Here is a 19,789-nt window from a genome sequence, read left to right on the forward strand (position 1 = left end):
CAAAAATTCACAGCCATCATCTCTCAAATGTAACCAGGCTCACCACAGTGTGAACACTCGGCCACAAGCTTTGAGAGAATTTCATGGTGGTGCGACATGTGGTACTTAGCTCATTTGCTTGCACCATTTTTTTTTTTTTTGACAAAACAGAGATGTCTTCTGGCTATGTAATTTATTCTTAGTGACCTGCAGATCTCCTCAGTAGTAAGACACACAACAGAGGAGTAGAAGGTGTAAAAAATCTCTCGATTTCAATTAATAATTTTCAAGGTTTTAGCTAACATAAAATTATATATAAAGTTTCTTCAAAAAGATTTCTGAGCCAGAGTCACCTTTTCTGATAATAGTTTAAATTGTTTCATTAAGGGGTGCCTGGGTGGCTCAGTGGGTTAAGCCTCTGCCTTCAGCTCAGGTCATGATCCCAGGGTCCTGGAATTGAGCCCCACATCGGGCTCTCTGCTCAGCTGGGAGCCTGCTTCCTCCTCTCTTTCTGCCTGCTTCTCTACCTACTTGTGATCTCTCTCTGTCAAATAAATAAATAAAATCTTAAAAAAAGTGGTTTCATTAATGTTTGAACTTCAGACGAGTCTGAATATATTTCTCCATAAATCCATCTGTCATGATTATTATTTGTACTTAGGATTACTTTATATTCCCACAAACAATATGTGTTTAGAAACTAGATTTATGACTTCACAAAACTTTAATTCCTAAAACTGTGTGTCTTATGAAAAAATTCTTTTTTTTTTTTTAAAGATTTTATTTAATTATTGGAGAGTGGGGGGAGGGACAGAATCCTCAAGCAGACTCCTATCAGAGCAAAGAGCCAGACTCAGGGCTTGAACCCACGACCCTGAGATCCTAATGGGAGCTGAAACCAAGAGTCTGTTGCTCAACTAACTGAGCCACCCAGGCACCCCCTTATGAACAAATATCCTTATTCATAGGTGTATTACACACAGGTTAATGGCAGAACTAAATACTGCATCAAGCAAATCATAATTAAATGTTCTTTCCCAATCTAGACACAGCTTTCACTTTAAAGTGGGAAGCGATCCCCGTCAGAAATATCTGAACGGTGACCCATCATTGGGTATACTCAGTCCTGAGTTCGAATGTGATACTCTGACTTTTACCTTGTCCATTGACCATCTGTCATGAGAATGTTCTGCGTACTTGTTAATGAAGTATTCCAGCTTCTCGGGGATTGTAATACTATGAGAAAAACAAAGAAAAGAGAACTTGATTTTTTTTATAGGATTTACAGGAAACCATACCAATAATTTACTCACAACTTATGACTGCATAATCCCACTGGATGCACAACTCTTAAAAAATCATCTTAACAAGGTATTACTTTTCCATAGTGTAGGAACAAAGTTAAACTCAAGCTGTAATGTTCTCTCTGCTCATCTTAAATGAATTCATACATTATGGCTCAACGTTGTTATATATGATAAAAATTATATATAATATAAATGAAAATAATTAAAATATTTTCAAAGATAAGGACAATAGATTATACCAAAAAAATTTTTAAACCTGAATCAAGATATGGTTAGACTTAATGAGCTTAAAGACATACTTCTCTTCCACATTCATTCTCTGATGCTATTCTCCCTTTTTGACTTAAGCCTCATCTACAACAACTGTAAGTAGGTAAAAGATGGCTGAAATCTGGTTACATTTTTTTAAATGTACTAAAAGTCTAAATGAAGTCATACATCTAGTGATATGTTAATGATTTTCCATTTCATGGTCTACATATAACATTCAAACTGTTCTTAAAACGGACTATCGTGAAAAGCTATTCATGCTTTGTGATAACACTTATTTTTGATTCCTTTCATATCTAATTCATATTTGATCTCTTGAACAGATGTTGAGTGCATGTAGGTGATAACCAAGTTTGATGGTAAATATGGGACTTTGGAATATTAAATATACTGACAAATGGGAAATTATATACATATAATTCCATTCATTCACACAATTAACTTACTAACACAATTACCATTGAGAACTGAATTCTAAAAAAAAAAAAGACTAGCATAATGATACGGTTTATTGTTCTTTCTTAACAACGTTATCAGTCAGTAACTACAGGACACAGACATATTTAAGAAATAATATATAAAAATCACAAAGATGTAGAAATGATTGATATCAGTAAGTAAACCTAATCTGGTAAGAATTCCCCAAAGAGACAAGCCTAGGCAAATGAATACACATGCCCAATGGTTGTTAATTAATTAGAGTTAATTAATCAACACCAAGACCATGACATGCTCTGATGTTATTTTAAAATCCTGGATTATACTGTATGTTAGCAAACCACAAACTTACCCATGTAGGAACTGAACATGTGATAGTCTGATTTACTTACATCGAAGAGATACAAAGGATCAATCACATAAGCCAAATACTGGGGGGGGGGGGGGGCAGAGTCTTTTCTCACAGGACTGTCATCAAATACCAAACATGCAAATGTAAGGCATTATCCAACTAATGGCATACCACTCGGGTTGAAATTTTGATCTGTAATGGAAGCTAAACCAGCTGGGGGCTGCCCAGAAGCCTAAAAGTTGAACTCCCAAGCAAATTCAGATGCTGTGGACATAGCTACCAAGTGACTACCTTGCTAACCACTGATGGTGCAGGGTCACCATGCTATCGATAAGATAATGTAGCATGAAGAGTCAGCTTTCCTCCCCAATGGGAAACCATGGTCCTACTCAAAGACAGTAACAACAGAAATGCTGAGACTCCCAGACACCTGAGAATCCCACTTGCGAAATGATTTACATAACTAAGTACAAGTAAGAATGTTGATAATGTTAAGTAACATTTTATCTGTGGCTAAGGGTATTGCACTACAGTCTAACTGCATGCTCAATTTTCCACCAATATTCTCATTTGATATTCCCTGGAATCCCATACTTTGCTTTATGATGTTGAACATCAGCTTCTGCCCCTGGGCTCTGCTGAGATGTAGTGATGGTGGAGTGACGTCCCACAGCTCACAGGAACAGATTGGTCCTGCATGCTGGTATCACCCCCAGTCAGAGATGATAGACAGAGGTTGGCTGCAATTATTAATAAACATTTAGGGTCAATTTTCAACTCAAGATAGAGCCGATGGGCTTTCTTGATTCTCATCACTGTAGGTATTACCATGTGGTTATATACAGAGAACCTAGGTTCTGATGAGTCTCCTACAAGACACATCTTGTCTACTTCTGATATTTGGGTAATCATTATTATTACGACTATCATTTCGTCAAGTAAAGGGACCCCTATCAAAAGGATACCAATTCAAAGGGGGCATGGATTAGAGAAAGTTCACTTTAGTACCTTATTCAATTTCAGACTTCACACATCATTTACAATAAAAATCTGCTGCAATAGAAAGAGTCCATACTTTGAGGTATCAACAGGTTGTGGGTTAAAGTTCCCTTCAGAATCCATTGATGACTGTTTTTCCATCATACTGACATAATTTGACTCCATGTAGTCTGGGGGCAAAGCTCCCGCAACTGCACTCAGGCAAGGCAGTGCCAGTTTGAAAAGTTCTTGTTCATATTTCTGGGAAGAAACAGAGGATCAAAACAAACCAACAAACAAAAACAAAACACACACACACACAAAAGACAAGACAAAACAGAACAAAGAAAGAACACAAAAAATTCTGTATTACTATTGAGCACAAGTTGTCAAAATGGTTGCTGTGGCTGGCAAGATATTTTATTTTATTTTTTAAAAAGATTTTATTTATCTATTTGATAGAGATCACAAGTAGGCAGAGAGGCAGGCAGGGGGGGGGGGAAGCAGGCTCCCTGCTGAGCAGAGAGCCCAATGCAGGGCCGATCCTAGGACCTTGAGGTCATGACCTGAGCTGAAGGCAGAGGCTTAACCCACTAAGCAACCCAGGCGTCCCTGGCAAGATATTTTAAGCGAAAATCAGAATGACCCTAGGCTAACTTAACTCCCTTACAGAATTCTTCCTCTAGCAAATGGGAAATACAGCCTGAAATCCCACCAAATAGGAGAGAGGCTGAAGTCAGACAGACTGCCATTATCATTTAAGAAGAAAATCTTGGCTTCTCCAAGAGTGGTTCTCCAATACTTTATGAAATCAATCTGAATGTTCTAAATGTATAACATGTCTTGATGACATAAACATAATTTCAGTCAATTGCATAATTATAGAATATTGCTACACCATATTATAAAAACTACATAAAGGGACATTCCGGAGAGTAAAAAATTTTAACCAATAAAAATAAAATGCTAAACTGAGAAAGAAATTCTATTGGGAGTATGCACAAACAAAATTTCTGGGGAGTATTATTTGCACATTAATTACATAACTGATTAAATTTATATTTCTGATTTTTAAAATAAAAAATTATTTAAAAATTACCTCACTTTGAATGTTCAGTTTTAAATTAATGATCTGAGTCCTTCTAAAACTGCCTTCTAGGTATTATTTTAAAAAGGACTCTCAGTTCCCAAAGGCAATTCAGTGACATAAAATACCAAGACGGGGGCACCTGGGTGGCTCAGTGGGTTAAGCCGCTGCCTTCGGCTCAGGTCATGATCTCAGGGTCCTGGGATCGAGTCCCATGTCGGGCTCTCTGCTCAGCAGGGAGCCTGCTTCCCTTTCTCTCTCTGCCTGCCTCTCCATCTACTTGTGATTTCTCTCTGTCAAATAAATAAATAAAATCTTAAAAAAAAAATATCAAGACGTAGCTTCCAACTGTAATCACGGGTGAACTTCACTCTAGGACTTAGCAAACTTCTGGGTATCTTGCTCCACTTGTCTAATATTGTGTATCCAGGAATTCAAACTGATTGGGATTAACAATTTAAGCAGAAGCATACAAAGCAGACTCTTCTGATTTTCCCTGAAGAACAATCCCCACCCCAGCCTTGTGAAAATACATCAACTATTCCTTATAAATCTGCCAACTATTATAGGATATCACATATAGAAAGCAACACAGAGTGACTTAAATCTCCATAGCAGCAAAGCAGGAAAAGCCACTAAGGCCACTGGAATATTACAATTCCATGAGATTGCGTTTGTTTATATTTGATCAGATTTCTTCATGGTTTTAAGATCCGGTGACCAGGGAGGGGTTGAGTCCAGGTAAGTGGAAACGCACCAGAAACTTAACCAAATTACGTGCGTAATTTCCCGAAATGCTTAGCCATTTTAAGTTCGGAAAGTGTTATGATCACAAGGAACAGGTTACCATAACGATTACTAAAATCAAATGTAAATGGCACAGGTTACCATAATGATTACTAAAATCAAATTTAAATGGCATTCTCAACATTTGTTAGACATTGAAGAAAAAAAAGAAAAGACTAAGCTTTAATAAGATAATATTTCACTAGGAATATTTATAGCTTTTATACATGACTGCATCACACAAAATCCATAAAATCTTAAATCACCTTTTGAGACAGGGCGTCAAAGATGCCCCAAAACAGCTTTCTTGATAAATGAAGCTCTTCTTCAGAGGCAGCTCCAAAGTTCCCCCACCCTCCAGGCAAACAGTAATACTTCCAGCATCTTTCATAATGATTTGTCAGCAGCTAGGTGAGAAAACAATTATAAATGCAATGAGTGAAAGATACCTTTTACATTTTTCCCATTTCCATTTGACATTCAGATGCCACGTAATAAGGTCAACTGAAACAAAACTGCTCAATCTCCTGTGAAAATTCTTCTGGAGAACACTATTTATTACCTTATATATGATGCCTGTTTAAAATTTAACACTGAGCACAGTATGAAGACCCAATGCCCGATGTAACTCCTACGTGCATCTTGGACAGCATTCTTTATGAGGCTGGTAGGGATGTATCCCTGGGTCCTATACTTGTGGCTATCATTTGCTTGGTTTTGTGAATCACGATCCTTTGGATAAGCACGTGTGCTTAATGAAAGGACTGATGTCAGGATGACCCAGAGGCTCAAGAGAGTATCTCTATGACGCAGCAGCTGAAATGTACATTAAAAGGGAAATCTACCTCTGGGCAGTTCTGCTTCCTTTTTGCCAATCCTTAATCACCACACTTTAAGCTTTGCTCCAGAAATTCCACCTCTCAGTAAACTTGCCAAACTTCTCCATTTCAGTAATGTCTTTACCTATCTTTCTTCGGTAGTTATTTACCTATATTTTATTTTATAAATAAAATATAAAATATTTATTTTATTTTACCTAAATTTTATTTTACCCATATTTCTTTGGTGGTTATGCAATTTATTATCTTGCCAAGTGTCTGTGTTCATCTTCCATTTTCGTCTGTGCGCGTTTGGTTTGTTTCGGACTACACTGTAAGTTTAAAGGCAAGGATAGAATCTTCTAATTTTGTAGTTCTTCAGCAATTCATTTTTGATCTTTAAACTAACAAACATGCACGACCACTTGAATTAATAAAATGATCTGTACGCATCAACTATGCATTTTTGGACTCTCTTTTCTGTCACGAAGGAGGAAAACAGATCGAAAAGGACAGATGTTATTAAAACAAACTACATCTCTTACTAGAGAAATACTTCCAGATTGGTCTTCCTCATCATTACAAACCACACACATACACACACGTGCACACATACACATGATTTAGAAATCTCAAATGATGAAACAGTGATATTGAGTGTGTTTGGATTAGCTTGGAAATATCTACAACTTGAAAGAATTTATCACATAAAGTAATACTATCTCTTTTTTCAGGTACCTTCCAGCTCATCTGTATGAGGAAAATTTTGTATGAGAAAGCTCTTCCAGAAGATGAAAACTGTAAAAATGGGATTTTCAGTAAGAATACCATTTATTCTGCCTCATTCATTAATCTAAATTTGCTAAACCAAAATGAATTTTTCAGGGAGAAAGACCATATCTGCCAGATGTCTAGGGGTGCTGAGAGTTAACAGCTCAAAAAATTGACTCATTTTTTATCTCAAACTTCTTTTTGCCAGCACTGTTACTGGGTGGCCATGAGGAAAATGAGGTTTACCAGATGCCTGTGCAGAAAGGCTCCCCATAGAACAGTCATTACATGTTCTATGACCTCCATCCCCAGACCATGCTATTAGATGTATTAGGACACACCAAATATTTTAATCCTCAATCTGCATTGTGATATTAGATGAGGGAAAAATATTCTCAGGTCAGTAAGACAGTATGAGACTTGATCATTCATGAACAGAATAATGAAGGACAGGGAAAATGTCTAATTCTTCTATACTCAGTGACAAACTGTGAACAGCATAGATAGAGGTTATCTTTGAACCCTATGACATAATATTTGGAAACTGCCATGTGATTACCAACTTAGAAAATGAGTGTTTTAGACAGCCTGCTCTTTATCCCCAGAGGCTGCTAATATTTCAGGCCATACCTACTACATGTTTCCCACCCTTAAGAATACTTTGGCTCATGTTTTCTTGGTGGCTCATTTTCCCCATTGATTTCCATTTCCATTCACCTACAGGAAATCAGTCTCAGAACGTCTATGATCTTTCAGGACTTCTTTTATTGTGATATGCACAGCTCTCAAATTTACATGCCCGCTTTCAAGAACCGGAAGAAATTTTCCAGCATCGAAAATCAAGCATGGTGTTTCTAAGAGGGGTGTGTGTTGAAGGGGAGAACAGCCAAGGGGACCCAGTAATCCTGTAACTACAGACGTTTCCCCTACTCACCTTAAGAGGCATCTTTGCATGTTCATTTAATAACGGGACGTCAAATACTAATCTTCGGAGCAAGTGCTGCATCATAGAAGGTCTCAGTTGGCTGGTGGAACAAAGTTTATTTTAATAACGAAGGGAAGTAAAAAAAAAAAAAAAAACCCACAAAAAACCCAAAACAAAACCAATAAACAAAAAATAATGAAGGGAAATGTCTCTAAACTGAGGAAATAATTCATGAGCCTATGTAAGCCAAGAACCTGTACCTACACTTCTCTTCAGAAGGGGTTACTTAGGTGCCCCCAAACCAAAGATTAGCCCACCGCTACACAACTGTATAAAGTTACATTTCCAATTTGTCTCAATCCTGAAGATCTGAGGTCCACTCCCTATTTGCTACAGATTTTCCTCTTCTCCCTTCACTTCCCAACAACCCACCACCACAGACCCTACTGTTTCCTGAGACCCTTGCTCCAGTAATTATAGTAACTGCTTCTTCCCTCACTCCACTGGCCAGGAAGGGTCTTCCATGACTGAATTAGAAGCAAATACAAGAAGGAGGGTTGAAAACAGGAGGGAGGGAAAAAAAGCTGAGGCAGAAATTTGGCCGGAGGAGGAAGGGAAAGAAAACTCACACAGCCCTATTGTGTCAGGTCAGCCGGAATAGTTCACCTCATTTAATAAGGAGATAAACTCTGTGAGATAGTTATTTGGGGCCCATTTTACAGAATTTTAGGGCCAGGGGAGTTAGAGACATAACCCCTAATTTTTCATCTCCGTCAGTCCCATCTGGTTCCTGAACCCACATACATCGCTGTGAGTGAAAACCTTTCTTCACCAGAGCACCGCTAGGCCACACACCTTCACCTGCTCTTGAAATTAGAGGGAAACCATCACCGAGCCAGTGGCTTAAGAAATTTTCACTTTAGCTGTCAGAACTCCAACAGGAGAAGGTTATGTTCTGGCTTTCAGAGTCAGATATTTGAACACTTCTACCTATGGGAAGTGGTTTTCCAGGATGAAGGAAATAGCCTTCATGATCGCCACAATAAGTAATGCTTTAATATTATACTGTGTCATCTGTTATATTTCATAAGTCTCTCTTTTCCTTTCCCTTCTGGAAAAGGAGTTAAAGTCCTCACACATCGTCAAAAGGGGAGAATCTTCCACTCTTACACGAAAGTGGCCAGGGACTCCTCACATAGTTCCTCTACCTACCAACATCCAGAACATGGGTCCAGCACTCCGTCCAACTGCCATATACCCTAGAGAGGGCTGGAGCAAGACTCCTGCACTTGACCCAAAGCAAGGGTGCTCTGATTCCAACCCTGGGTACAGGGCACTCCCTAAAATGAATTCGCTTTTCGGTACGGAAATTTCTTCCAAAATCCCTAACCATTTGTCAAGGGCCATATCATACATTCTCTCTCTCTTCAAGCAGCAGCTTGACACGGAGTGTGTCTCCCACTTACCCACAAATAGAGAGTAAACAAACTTCTATGGAATCCCGCTGAGCTTTGGTGAGAGAGCAGCCCTTAGAGAGTCTGTACACAGTGTGAAGTAAGGAGTCAATGAGAGAAGCATGGTGCTCTGTGCCCGCAAAAAGGGGGGCACATCTTGTTAACAGAGGCAGCACGGCTGTGCAAAGGTATCGATTGAGGGCCAAGGCCATGTCTGTAGCACTCAGAGCAGCCTGGAAAGGAATCGTGAGAGCAAAAAGTCATTTGCATTTGGCAGGGGACAACTCTTAAAGGGATGCATGTGTGGACGTGGGCTTTTGTTCTCTAGAAAATGACAAGTACATGAACAATGGAGATGTTCTCCAAGGTTCTGTCTTTCAGTGCGGCTAGTAGGATTTTCTACCCCTAGAAACAATCAACTTTCAGTCACTCATCAATAGATAAAGATGAAGGGTATCTGTAGTGCTAGCTCCTTCCTCGAGTCTTTAGTGCTAGCTCCTTTCTTGAGAAGCCCAAGAGGCTCACCTCCTTGTCATAAGATATCAAGGGGAGGATGGATGGGAGATGAAGACACTAATCAACGATATTTAGGGATGGAGGTTATTTACATTTATATTTTAGCTCACGTGCAGCAGAATCAATAGCCAAAAGCAGATTGTCTTATTATGGTATCAGCTCTCCTGGTTAGGCTCACAATTTCAAGTGAACACACCCAACAAAGGAAAAAAAAAAAAGTTTTTGCTTATTTTTAGGATTCTCCTTGCCTGACTTTCCTGAAAGAGCTATTATCAACTCAAGATCTGATTTCCTCCAGAATCAAAAAGATCCATGAGCGAGACTAAAAAGGTATTATTATACCTACTGAAGTAACATTTAGAGTGTCAGCTTATTCTACAATGCTTCGGACAGTAGAATATTAATACCAGTAATGACAGGTTCTCCATGTGGCCATTGGATGGACAGGAGAAATTTCAGCCTTATCTGTGCTTTAAAAATAAGGACACCAGAATAATACTGTAATTGGCACAACTCAACAATGTCCATTAAACATTCTTAATACTGTAACTGCTTTCCTTGAGAAGCATAATTCTTTAGGCCAGTTTGGAAGTTAAAAGGAGCCTCTGTGACTTCCCAAATTAGAGTTGTTCACATTTATTGTCCTCTGTAGTACCCAATCAGAATTCTTATCATATTCCTGAGGTTGTAAGTTTTCTCCACTATTCAGTGAATTCCTTAGGACATAGTCTATTTTATTTTCTCTTTACCTACCACCTCCCTAAAAATGTAATAGGTAATCAATAATATTTAGTAACCATGAATAAAATGAATGACCATATCTATGGAGACTATCACAAGCCAGAGAATGAAGAGTCAAAAGCTGATGTCAACTGTTCAGAACATTACCGTATCTAAAGAAGCAGCAGCCCGGAGATCTGGCAGAAAGCCAACCTCGAGAAGATGGAGGAGGAAATCTTGAACCTCAATTCCATAGACCCTGTCAAGGAACAAAACCATGGCTGCCTTGTGATCTGGGCAAAACCCTGCAGACATGTCAGGCTCCACCACATTCCCATCTAAAAGAGAGAAGGCGACATGTCGTTGTTAATGGATAGATTACAAACAGCTTCTCTCCAGCCTTCTCAAGTTTTAAGTCAAGTTATCAGTCAAATGTTTTTTTTTTTTTTTTTTTGTCCTTCTACTACCCACAAGCAAGTGCTGGGAATTAACTGAAGGATTATGTCAGTGCAATTTAAATTCAAGGTCATTCAAAATATGACTTGGGCATCTGTTTATTAATCGCATATATCATCAAAGACATAGCATTAGGTTAGATAATGAGAAGGAAACATGAAGGAATCCAAAATCTACACTGTAAAACTATCAGTATATACCATAAAAAGTTAAACTGTAAAGTTTTCACTGTTTTCAAGAATGAGAGCCTCTTTTAAAACACTAATAAAACTCACATATCCCTATGTGATAGTCATGGTTGATTTACATATTTATGACTTAGGCAATTGCAAAATGATGAAACAACCCTATGAATCAGTTTGACTTTCAAATGAAATATGTCTCATTAATCATAATAGCATTTAATGACATTTGAAACATATTTGAGAGTCATAGTAGTCAATATTTGATGCCTTTATAATGAGTAAATCTCTTACTAGAATTCCATAGATGCACAGGTTGGGAACCACCGATATGAGGAACTGGGGGATTATGTACCAATTTAAGGTACTGGAGGGCAGAGTTGTTTCCTGTTTGACCATGTGATAATGATGCCAAGTAACATTCTGCTATTGAGAACACACTGTAAGATTCTACAAACGACATCATGGAATCTTTAATACTGAGGCAGTGTGGAGTAAAGAAGGACCCGGGTAAGAGGATACACCAACATAACCATCCTGGGAAAATAAAATTACAACATTCTTGTTTTCCTTCGTTATTAAGGAATGGATTTCGTATCTGAACCATGAAACGATACAAGAAATAATATTTTAAGGGAAATTACATTAAAAGCTAATATGAAGTCGTTTCCATTCCCTAGTAAATTATATTAACATCCAATATACCTACTACTTCTCTCCCTATAATTAAAATAATGGAAATAAGAGTGCTTGTTTGTGTTGTTATCAGGCACTCTGCTAGGAATGTTACAGACATGCTCTCACACAGTTTTCAAAACCACACTGTGAGGCTGGTGTTCTTATTTACATTTAAAAGATGAAAACCAACCTTCAGGGACGTGAAATAATGTTCCCAAGGTTGTACACCTAGTAACTGGCAAAGTCGGATTTAAACCAAGGAAAATCAGATTTAAAACCCTACCAAAGCTGATTTAATCCTTACTGTGAAATCAGTGTGCTACACTTTTTCATCAAAAATCTGTATGAATTTCTAGTTTAATTCTCCTAAAAATCACATTATTAGGGAATTTACATTTAAAAGGTCCCTGGATTTTCACATCCAGTTGTGCCTACGGAAATGGTAAGCTACCCACTGATCCTGAAATGAGATTCCTTTGCACACACATTTGTTTCCAGGCACGTTACAGCCCATAGACCTGGGACTCAGGACACATCCATCTGCTACCACCACTGTTTTATCTTCATTGTCTCCTGAACACACTGGAGACTAAAAAGCTGGGGAATGGCCTCTCATCAGACTTTGAGCTTATGAACTGGAAGGAGGAGGGCCAGGTGCACTGGGCTTAGCCTGTGGTACCTGCAGTATTCCTCTGCCTGTAATCACGGCCTCGGACAGTCTGTCCAAACCTGCCGGGGCCGCGCACCACAGGAACAGAACATCGACTTTGAGACCGTGTGCTTGCCCTCAGGTTTCTGAATCCCTCCTGCCTGCATTATTACTCTGGGCCACACTACAGCTCTAACACATAATAAAAGATTTTGAGAAAGTCTTCAGCTATCACTAAGGGAGGAAGAGGCAAATTTCACCTACTTAATACAGAACATACAACACTAATGATCACTGAGGAGTGGTGATGTTTAAAGAACCAGTGGACGTGTCCCTGAAACATACAAAAAGCTACCGATTTCACTTTTAAAGTTGATTTAAATGAATGCCGCGGCAAAATTTAAACATACAGTTTCCAAAAAAGGAAAGGAGTAAGAAGAAAAACGTAGAAATTTAATAATAACCAATGGATTCGGTTTTAAGAGTCAACCTTCATCATGGGCTTGATAGTTCACACGCACATAAAAATCCTTTAAATCCCAAGGTAGACAATACAGTTCCTATTTATGAAGAAGAACATCACAAAATAATACAATTACAGGACAACTAAGTGGAAGAGGAAAGCAACCAACTTGGAAAATCTTAAAGGCTGGTAAAAGCAGGTAAGTGGAGCAAAATTAGGAGACATATAGAGACTTTGGGGGAATCTGAACAGGACACCTGGCTTCACTTATTGCCCATCTCTTGGTTCTTCGTTATTACTAATTTTACCTTAAAATGTAGCACTTCTCTATTCCCTAATCTGGGCACCACTTGTATTACTCTTATCTTTGTCCTGACAGTGTCAGGTCTGTGGCTCAGAATGTAGGGAAAAGAAAACACATCTTATTTAAGTAAATGAACAGTACACAAGATCACTTGCATGTACAAGAAAAGGAGAAACTGCCTCAAGGGGAGAAGGCAACAAGCCATGGGACAATTTTTTTTTTTTTTTAAGGATTTTATTTATTTTTTTGATAGAGACACAGTGAGAGAGAGAACAGAAGTAGGGGGAGTGGGAGAGAGACCAGCAGGCTTCCCGCTCAGCAGAGAGCCTGATGTAGGGCTCAATCCCAGGACCCTGGGATCCTGACATGAGCTGATGGCAGATGCTTAACTGACTGAGCCACCCCGGCGCCCCCTTGAGACAATTTTTCATTGCAGCTTTCCCTCACATCATAACGCATGTGTAACTATAGTGGCTGCCCATGTCACCTGGAAGGAAGGTTTGGGTTTGTGAGCTGGACGCCTATGAAACGTTACTTTCTCATAACGGGAAGACTGGCAAGGAGGGTAAGTCACCTTCAGTGACACAGTTGTCCCTTCTTCTAGACTTCAGGTCGTAAGAGACAATCCTCTCTGGGATTCATAACTGATGCAAGAAGAGGAGCATAACATGAGCATTCTACCTAATCATACTTTCTTCTAAAATTAGAAGTTTAGGTAAAAATGCTATGTACAACAATGTCCAATGAAGAATTGAAAAGTGAACACAACTGATGCTGGAAAAAGAGCAACTCAAGTGTAATTTGGCATCTAACTATCCACTGGGTGTCAGCAGAAACTCTCGGATCTTTGTTTCTATGGGAGGCAGAGTGTGAACCATCACCAGAAGACTGGGCCTCAGGCCTGTGCCCTCTGCCATTTCTCCTGTAGCTTGGGGAGCCGCAGGGGAGTGGCGTGGGTGCCAACCTAGGCCCTCTGTCACCCCCCACTGTGGAGCATCTGCACACCGCTCCGTGCTGCCTGAGTCCTCCTCCTTCCCCAACCCAATCTGGGCTGTAGGGGGATGGGCCACTGTTGCTGGGATTGACATGGAGAACGGCTTACTACTTTATTCTCCACTTTATTTTGAGTTACTATGTTCTCAAGTAACTCAAGTTACTTAGTAACTCTTTATTTTGAGTTACTAAGTTACTTTATTCTTCTACTTTATTTTGAGTTACTGTTAAAACCTAATCAGGGCACCTGGGTAGTTCAGTCAGTTAAGCATCCAACCATCTGACTCTGGGTCTGGTGATCTCCGGGTCGTGAGATTGAGCCCCGCACTGGGCTCCAGGTTCAGTGTGGAGTTGACTTGAGATTCTCTCTCTGCCCCTCTCCACCTCCCCCACTCTCAAAAATAAATAAATAAAATAAAATCTTTTAAAACAAACAAAACAAATCACAAGCAGTTGCTAAGCCAAAATGACATAATGTTAAAAAGATAACAAATACTGGATGAAAACAGTAAAAATTCTTATTTTTTTAAAATCGTCTCCTTAGTCTTGAGAAAAGCCCTTCTTTCAACACACTGGGAACTTTTAAAACCTAAGTCAATAGCTATGATCTTTTTTTTGCAGAAAAAAGCATCATAAGAAAATGATAATTAAAACTATAAAAGGGCGATTAAAAGAATTGCAGTCAAGAAAGAGAAGAATGAGAACCAAACACAGCAGGAAAGCAATTGGGTAAGACAGGGTGAGGTATGTATTTCCTCTTCTCGGGAAACTGTCAGAAATGTCACGTAACAAGAATTAAAATCTCACTGAAAACAGCTGTTTAAAAACAATGAGAACAGAAAACACTTTATAAAAAAGCAGTATCTTTTTTTTCACTTAGATGTATTTGTAACCATATGTGTAGAAGCATATGGGAATAGAGCTTTTCTTAATTCAATCAAAATAATGTACTTTCTAGTGCACTTTGTAAAGAAACCTAAGTCCTGTAACTATGCTGTCAGGAGGGGTCAGGGGAGGGGAATGTGGATGCTGAGGATATTATTTGAAACATTATGTCCTCCATGCTCCACTGAACTACAAAGAGTAGAAGTTGGCCTTACCTTTGGCTACTGTTGGCATCTGAAAAGCAATGCTGATTACTCCCACCAAATCTCCCAGCGGAATTAGGGATCTCAAAATGGACCGAATTCGGATGGCTTCCCCCTTACCAGCATGAATCAACTATGGGAAGAAAAATCAAGGAATGTTAGAAAAACTTTGTGAAATCAATGTTAAAATTCCATCTGGAAAATCTCAAGTATAGGAATCCAAGTCTAAAATAATTTTCTGTTAAAGATACCTTTATATTAGACCTCTGGCAGAAATGGTTGTCTGAGGCTTACATTACAGACAGATATTTACTTGCCCACAGCTTTACTGACATCAGCATATGCCGAATTATGCATTCCAAAGAAAAAATTATCTTTAGACCCAGAATATATAATGATATTTATGACTGATTTAGCCTCTTTCTTACATGGGGATGAAAATGTAATTGTGGGCGCCTGGGTGGTTCAGTCTTTAAGTGTCTGCCTTTGGCTCAGGTCATGATCCCGGGGTTCCGGGATCAAGTCCCACACGAGCTTCCTGCTAAGCAGGGAGTCTGCTCCTCCCTCTCCCTCTGCCTGCCGCTCCCCCTGCTTGTACTCTCTCTGTCAAATAAACAAATAAAATCTAAAAAAAAAAAAAAATGGAAAATATCATTGTATATCCATTTATATTCCACACACATTTCTCCTAAGGAAAGGTGTATAATATTTGTGTGTGTGTGGTGGGGGAAGGATGGTGAAAAGGGATCATGACAGGTTTTCAGACCATCACCGGCTAACCAAACACCTGTGAGGACCATGAATCTGACCCATCAAGAATCTCTGCCAAGTTCTGGAGCAGACAGCAGGCACCCATTGCCAGGGAGGGCGTCTGTTTCCTTCCCCATGAGGGGAGAAACACAAGGATAATTTCTCACACACAGGAGGTCCTCAACCAATAGTTACAGAAGATGAGTAAACACGGAAGTGAATGGTTAGTCCCTTACTGAATCACTTGTTTTTTTTTCCTCCTACTTTAATAGAATAAAAAACTATTTATTAGCTAATTTCTGATCTTTCACTTTAATGGATACAGAACCAAGGCTGTCAGAATAAAGTTTTTTGTCTGCAATCACCTCCTGCGTGCGGGTTCTGATAATCTACTCCTCCCACTTCCTAGGATGAAAATCTCATTAGTGGCAGGTTAAGCTTTTACAAAAATCAGGCTCTAGGTTTGCCAACATTCGGACATCTCTCCACGCTGTGATTCCTCTCTGTTCTCAATGAAAGGTTACACCAAGAAAACATGGAGGCTTTACCCTACAGCTAGGAGCGAAAGGGACGCCCCCCCCACCTCCCCACCCTCCCCACCCCTGGCCCAACAACAACAGTAACAACAACAAGGAAGGGAAAGGAAAGACAACACAACTATAAACACAACCCCCCCCCCCCCCCCCCACCACCACAGATGCTAACGGCAGGGAGAAAGATAAGCTCTGGAAGCAGAGGTCCTTCTGGCTTCATGCTCAGACCGGCTCAGAAACATATTTCCCTTCTATTCCAGCACCTCTCACTGTGTTTCAATCTCCACATTATTGCCCATTACCAGCTCACAAAGCTGGTTTTAGGAGCCCTAACTAGCATTTTAAAATGAATATAATAGAATGAAACAGAATAGATCAAGATAAAGTAAAAAAATATCTGAGTGTGCTACACAGTAAAAGGAAGGACTAGTCCATGAAACTTAATTTCTTCTTGATCAAAACACTGTAGAAAAGGCCGGCCCCTCGAGTCTGAAGAGCTGTTTCCTTCCCAGTGGGTAACTCCCCCCACCCCCACTGTCCAATGGTGGGCACAGAGATGAAATCGTGTACACCAAGAAAATGACTTTTGACAGGAGTGGTTGCTCTCTGCATGCAATAAATGAGGAGAGGAAATTTATAGGAAAAAATGGGTTCTTTTCTTTGTCAAGTGTGGGGAGGCTGTCTGAGTTTTAGACATACATGAGGTAACTGGCTATTCTATTAGTGATTTGTACTAAAATCTCATTACTAATTTTTACAGCCAAGATGTTTCCAACTAAGTAAACACTTGCTCAGCAATTAGGCTGTGGCTATTATTTTTAATGGAGCATGGAGATTACTGGCTTTAGATGCTGTTATCATCTTTGCCAGCTATGGATTTCTTGACACCGATGGGTAAGCCAGGACTGCCGCTCTTGGGCCACAGAGCACTTACATGCATTTCAGGAGCACAGCGTCCTAAGAGGTCAATCAAGGCTGCATAAAAGGTCATGATGGCATTCCCCATGTGGATAGTGTCATCTTCCTCCTCTTCTGTATCACTTTCATAGATTTAAAAAAACAAAAACAAAAAAACAGAAAGCAAAGCAAACAGGATAAATTCCATTTCAGATCTACTACAGACTTCTCAGAATAAAGGGACCCCTAAGATAGCTTATTCTGCCTCTTCTGCTACTTTTCATAGAAGTGATTAATTTATCCCTTGACATTTTTAAAGGAAAATGAGTTTAAAGACGACACCAAAAACACATTTGTGGAAAATATGATATGAAGAGTCCTTCAAAAGGGAAAAAGAGAAATTGCTAATTGGATGGATTCTACCTATTTCTAGAGGCAGACAGGCTTTGTTTTAACAAAAAAAATAACTAATGAAAAGACTTGGTAAGTTTAGACTACTTTTGTAAATAGCATACATTCTGAGAAAGGGTGACAAAGATCTGTCCTGGAAGGTGACATAGATAAGGCACCCAAAACAGCGTTTTTGCCCGGAGAAAGCACTTCAGAAATGGGAGAGCATTTACTCACCTATCTCTCTGCCATCTACTCTACCTCACCCACCCACTCCCAAATAATCCATCAGTGTCTCCTTCCCACCTCTGTAACAAAACATAAAGATTCCATCATCTCCAGATAAGAGACAGATCTAGATGCCCTTGGAAGATCCCATCATTTTTCCTCCTTTGGTAGCTCAGCTGGGCTCAGCGGCTGCAGGGTAACAGCGAGGCCTCGTTGCAAACACCATCCAGGCATGAAACCCTGCTCCGGGGGCCTCTGTGGGCACACCGGCTGCTGTGGTCCCAGCCAGAGATCCCTTGATACATTTTCCACTACTTAGAGAACCTGAGGGCCCCCTAACCCCTCTATGGCTAATTGACAACATGTAACAGGCTCTTGGAGGACCTCCCGGTCTGAAACCATGCTGGCCTTGGCATGGACAGAACATCTATGCAGTCTACATATGGAAGAATGATGGTTTGCAAAACTGTTCTGCTTGGAAATTTGTCTCCAATCAGCCCTACATTCCATCTTCACCAGTGGTATTAGTAGGACATTCGCCTCCACAGATAACAGCTGTGAAGTGACCGCCTGAACAGACTTACATCTACTGCTGGAATCAAGTGTGAATAATGTATACCACAGAGAAACGAAAGGTAGTTGCCATCTGCCCTATCTGCTATAATATCTTAACCAAGTGTTTTCCTCCTCAGAAAGACAATATCCCCTTTTCTGGACTTTACCACCATTCCAGTTTAGTTAAGCTCCCCATTCTCTTGCTAAAGGTCTTACTTTCTTACTATTGTCTTGAACTCATTCCAGCCAGCTTCCTGCTAAACCCTACTACAATTTCAGAGGCTCACCCACCATCCTTTGTAACCACTCACTGAGCCAGAGCCTCCTGGAAAATTTCACAGAATACATCTCACCCTACAACCTGAACTTCTCCCTGCTATATCTACCCCATCTTCCTTAGTTTTCTCTTTTTCATTCAACCTATTTCAGCAGCAAATTCCATCCATCTTCCAGGCCTAATTCATTTGATTTTCAAGAGCAGAAATCAGGAGGACCAGAAAATTATACTACAGCTAACAGAATGCAAATCGTGTTTTGTAAAATTTCAAGTCAGGGAATATAATTTACTCTTCAATAAGAGTGTGGATATGAGACCTACAGTGTTTTACTGGATCCACTAGTTGGGGACGGACCATCTCGTGAGGGATCCTCAGATATTTTTATGGCTTCTTCCATGGCTGCGAGCAGACCATTCCCACCTTCCCCTCTCAGAGCAGGACCGAAACACTCAGGCCTCCGGATGAGCAACCTCACCACAACGTTCGCGTTCTCTTCCACGCTCTCCCCTAAAATCGAACAAGGAACAAGAGTAAACAAACGTTGGTTTTGTGGATGGATGTTCTGAGCAAATAAATGTTACACTACTTTACTTCATTTATATTTAAAGAAAAATAACTAAAACCAAAGAACAAGTTACTAATAACGTTAAAATTCAGTTCAAATCACTAGTTGTATGTACTCAAGACACAGTAAGTTTCTTCTTTCATACTCAAAATGTGTAACTGCCTAAAAAGCTTAATTTAATAATAAAGGCAAAGTATCCCTATTGCAACAAATATTAGAAATTCAATTATTACTATGGAAAAAAGTACTGATTATAAAACATTCAATGTCTTTATTAATATTTACTTTCTTCATAAAAATAGTGGGATATACCATTTTTGATGTATCTGATTTTTTAAAAATATTTTATTTATTTATTTGACAGAGAGAGAGAGAGAGA

The 19,789-nt window shown here is 39.4% G+C and overlaps 1 protein-coding gene across 7 annotated transcripts in view; it reads right to left on the reverse strand.

Annotated features, from left to right (window-relative positions):
- Positions 1-19,789, reverse strand: part of RYR2 (ryanodine receptor 2) — a 739,709-nt gene that overhangs the window by 170,732 nt on the left and 549,188 nt on the right. For all 7 annotated transcript variants that reach the window (XM_059397367.1, XM_059397365.1, XM_059397366.1 and 4 more), the window contains 9 exons: positions 19,166-19,352; positions 17,432-17,537; positions 15,227-15,347; positions 10,570-10,739; positions 9,178-9,398; positions 7,721-7,811; positions 5,464-5,604; positions 3,422-3,585; positions 1,137-1,215 (listed from right to left, as the gene is read on the reverse strand). In XM_059397367.1, coding sequence (XP_059253350.1) covers positions 1,137-1,215; positions 3,422-3,585; positions 5,464-5,604; positions 7,721-7,811; positions 9,178-9,398; positions 10,570-10,739; positions 15,227-15,347; positions 17,432-17,537; positions 19,166-19,352 — 1,280 coding nt within the window. The remainder of the gene's footprint in view (positions 1-1,136; positions 1,216-3,421; positions 3,586-5,463; positions 5,605-7,720; positions 7,812-9,177; positions 9,399-10,569; positions 10,740-15,226; positions 15,348-17,431; positions 17,538-19,165; positions 19,353-19,789) is intronic.

Source organism: Mustela nigripes, chromosome 4 (genome assembly GCF_022355385.1).
Source record: "Mustela nigripes isolate SB6536 chromosome 4, MUSNIG.SB6536, whole genome shotgun sequence".
Classification (NCBI taxonomy): Eukaryota; Metazoa; Chordata; class Mammalia; order Carnivora; family Mustelidae; genus Mustela; species Mustela nigripes.